Source organism: Pinus tabuliformis, chromosome 5_2 (genome assembly GCF_031772625.1).
Source record: "Pinus tabuliformis cultivar Carrire ecotype Pingquan chromosome 5_2, CPIR1, whole genome shotgun sequence".
NCBI classification, from domain to species: Eukaryota; Viridiplantae; Streptophyta; class Pinopsida; order Pinales; family Pinaceae; genus Pinus; species Pinus tabuliformis.
Genome location: NC_142306.1, coordinates 785,703,911 through 785,708,251, shown reverse-complemented (window position 1 = coordinate 785,708,251; position 4,341 = coordinate 785,703,911). Strand labels below are relative to the sequence as shown.

Sequence of the window (4,341 nt, the reverse complement as noted above, 5' to 3'; positions counted from 1 at the left end):
ATAGTGGTTTATATGAAAGTTTAGAAACATTGAAAATATTCCTAGTCCATAGTATGCAATCCATAAAATGTGTGATCATATTTTTTTTTAAATATTCAATGTTCTAAAAATTTTATATACTCTTTATATGAAATTTTGGCAATTTTTAAAGTAAATAATTTTATACTATAAACTTTTCGCAAATAATTTTTAGAAAAACAGAGATTAACAAATCTTTTATGGGAAAAAGCATGGAAAATTAGCCCACCTAGAAATATTAACCACTAAAATTTTCCCTTTTAATATGCTATATTATTCTTTAATATTACAGTTTGGTATTACTTAAAATGTATTTGTAAATCTCTTCTGGGTATTCGCTTCTGAGAGAGCCGCAGGCCACAGATCTCTTCTGGGTATTCGCTTTGTCATCTCATGTTACAAGTAATTCCGCAGATTCGTTCACTTTGTAGGCGAACCGCAGTCCGCAGAGAACCGTAGGCCGCAGTCCGATCTCGTAGATCTTCTGGTTTTCGCGGATCTCGCAGATCTCTTCTCGTAGATCTTAGTATTCGCAGATCTCTTCTGGGTATTCGCAGATCTCTTCTCTGGGTATTCGCAGATCTCTTCTCGTAGATCTTAGTATCTTGCACATCGCTTATGCTAAAGGCATATCGTAATCTACATTGAAACATATCTTTGCAATCTTCTGGTTTTCGCGGATCTCGCAGTATTCACCATACGGTATTCGCAGATCTCGCAGTATCTTCTGGTTGGCAGCTCGCAGTATCTTCTAGTTTTCGCGGATCTCGCAGATCTCTTCTCGTAGATCTTAGTATTCGCAGATCTCTTCTGGGTATTCGCAGATCTCTTCTCTGGGCATTCGCAGATCTCTTCTAGTAGATCTTAGTATCTCCCAGTATCTTCTCGTTTTCGCGGATCTCGCAGTATTCACCATAGAATCCCGTGGATGTTCGTGTGGAGGACACAGCTGCTGTTCCAGCATTCTTAGGGTCTGCGTTCAAATATTTGCTGTTGTTCCAGCATTCTCAGGTATTCACCATACGGTATTTCCAGCAGAACGTGTGGACGACGTAGATCTGGGGACGGTCATAACGTTCGTATCTCTTCAGATCTGCGGTTTGGCTTTCGATCTGCGTAAAATATGACTCCGAGCTTTGCAAAAATAACTGGTGGCTCATCCGCCTCTGGAGGGCAATCTCCTACCCATATCGTGAGTGAAGCCCCAGCTCCCACTATCCAAGTGGTCCAGGACTCACTCGATGAAGCTTTGAAGTTCTCCGAAAGTGCCCTAATTTGTCGGTTCAATGGTTTTTGGCCGCGGCTGATAGCACTCCACAATTGGATCTCGGAGGTATGGAAGCCCATCATTTCTGATGAAATTAATATCTACCCCTGTGCTAGAGGTTTCTTTATAGTAGATTTTGAAAATCCTGAAAGCAGACAATGTATTCTAGATTCCGGCCCTTGGTTTTGGGAAAAATCAGGCCTATTCATGAAGCCATGGAACCCATCATTCGATCCCTCTACAGCAGTGATAACCTCAGCACCAATTTGGGTGAGATTGCCAAGCCTACCCTTGCATCTCTGGAATCTCTCCTCGCTAAAAGCCATCGGAAATGCAATTGGGAAATTTTACTGCAGGTGCCCAGAAACAGAGGAATATGTCAGAACCACCTATGCACGCATCTGTGTGGAAATGGATTTCAGCACCGGATTCCCAGCTGAAATAAACCTAACAAGTAAAGACTATGTGTGGAACTAGAAGCTTGATTATGAAAGTGTCCTCTTCAGATGTCGATCGTGCTTTGAGACGGGGCATCTAGCCAAAAATTGCCCAAAAGCCTCTGAGAAAAATTTTGCTAGAAAAAACCACCACAGATCTACATGGTGGGAAGGAGCACAAAAAGAACACTACACTGTCATCAAAGAAGAATATTCTAGAGAAAACTCTGAGTCACAAGAAATCAAGGAAGAAGGAAACAACTCTCAAAGCAAGCAAGGAGAAAGCCCGCCCCAACAAATCAACAGTTATGAGGATCTGAATACCGCAGAAAATAAATCTTCATTTAACAGCAAAGCAGATCTCCTAAACCAAACTTCTCCGACTATAGATGGCGAAGCTAAGACACCAATGTCCCAAGAACCAGAAGAGATGAAGGAGATGCAAGACAAAGGAAGTTGGAAGGCCGTAGAGAAAAGAAAGAAAGCTACAACACCAATCTCGCCAAGAAAGACGAGGAGCCAGACAAGTAAAAATTAAGAAAATTGTAGGTCCGATAGACCAATTTGGTCTCAGTGGACGTTAACCACCACCACCACCATCATCATCATCATCATCATCATCATCATCATCATCATCATCATCATCATCATCATCATCATCATCATCATCATCATCATCATCATCATCATCATCATCATCATCATCAATTTTACCAAAAATGTAGAACTTTAAACTATTTTTTATCACAAATATTCCATTTAAAAAGAAAAAAAGGCTGCCCGCATTGATTCAATGATATAAATGGGATCGAAGACACCAATTTTCAAAATAGATCTACAAGTTGAAGAGTGTGTCGTCGTATTGTTTTTGAAAAGCTTCCTCAATCATGAAGTCTACTTCGTTCAATAGACATGTTTTGTGCTAACTTTTATCACAAACAACCATGTCAAATGATGATAAGAGCTAGTAAGATTAACCTCGTCCCTATCGTAAGCTGGTATGTCCCAAAACTCATTCAATCGCGATAAAATTTTAATTAAATTAGTTTGGTTTCAATGAAACCCAACTCCCAAAAATTGAGTTGCGAACTGAAAACGAAGGATGGATCATCTTCAAAATTCATCCAGAACCGATTTGTATCAGAGGGTTACCATCAGTAACATATCTATATGGTCATTTATACTGTAGAATACGATCGTTGCCACACTCTACTGCCCTGCGCTGGACCAATATGTTCGACATCGCATTCCCTAGGATGATCCGATGGGAGCATCTTCCTTTCTCTATCTCTGTTGAACTTCACTGTAAACGAACGAAGGCGAGTCAAAGGAAGCTTCGAAGATGACAACGAACCATTCGGTGAGTGAAGGTGATGGCCTTCACTGGTTGACCAGAAACGATCGGGCTTCATGTGTATATCAATAGCAATATGAGGCATTAATGCTTTTTCACCAAATGTTCCCTTATCCGTATCTGCACTCGTCTGCTCCTGCTTACACGAAGATAATATAGTTCTTGGGTTCCGCAGATCGTATTCTTCTTCAGACCTTGCAGTCTGCCCTTGCTCCGAATTCAGATTGTGATGGATCTCTGAAGCGACTGGTGCCGGGAATGTAACAGAAGGTTCCTCTATTTTGATCGTAGCTGATTGCTCTATTTTAGTGGATTTCAAAATTGGTTGTTCGGGCTGGGCATCCTTTCTGCAAAGCGGACAAGTGGAATTCGAAAGCAGCCACGTGTCGATACAGTCTACATGAAAACTATGCCTGCAATTGGGCAGAAGCCGGCCTTTCTCATTCTCCTCCAAGTCGTGTAGACAGACAGAGCATTCCAATCCATCTGTGAAATTCTGCGATCTATACACAAACATGGGCAGAGTCTCTAATATCGCAGAATCCAACCCCGCGTTCGGAAGCGTCGCCGGGTCTTCTCCCGTAAAATAAAACCGAGGACGCGTAGAACCTGATCTCCTTCGTCTCCATCTGGTAAATCTAACAGACTGTACCCAAATGCATCTGGCAAAAACATGCAGCAGAAAGACGAGAAAGATCACAGTAAGATATGTTATGACAGATATCATGATTTTTTCATAGTCGGGCAGGTCACCATTATCACGGGTGTGATTAAAACCACTAGTCGAGTTCATTTTCTGTATCAAATTGAACCACGAAATTGTGTTTCGGATGAGGCTGGTCTCGGACCTCAAACTACTTTGATTTCTATCCCTGCGAAAAAGGAAAACTACTTCTTGGTCTTTATGTGGTTCGAGCGCTCAACTTCTTCAAATCTGCAGCACCTCCGACGGCTACATGAATCGAACGTGGACCTTAAAAAGCTTATGGTCTGATGTTCTCGATAAACTGCTTTGATAATGGTTGTTATTTATTTAATATTTTTTTTTAAACCGAGAGGAATTGGGAATCCCCGCTATATCGTGGCAAACCATGGATCTCTGGCTGGCACGATTTACATCTTCAAGTTTGCCTATTTGTTAATACGCTTCCTTTTAAATTAGAGTAAATAAACAAATGAATAGCTTAGATTTATGAAAACTTGGATAATAGAATTATTTTAAGGGGTTTTGACCCATTTTATTATTATCAAAATTGTTAAAATGT

General features: G+C 40.8%; 1 protein-coding gene across 1 annotated transcript; it reads right to left on the bottom strand.

Moving 5' to 3' along the window:
• Positions 1 to 2,900: 2,900 nt before the first annotated feature.
• LOC149161639 (uncharacterized) lies at positions 2,901 to 3,869 on the bottom strand. The gene has a single exon (XM_089434950.1). The coding sequence runs from the start codon at positions 3,867 to 3,869 to the stop codon at positions 2,901 to 2,903; it is 969 nt and encodes a 322-aa protein (XP_089291076.1).
• Positions 3,870 to 4,341: the final 472 nt, after the last annotated feature.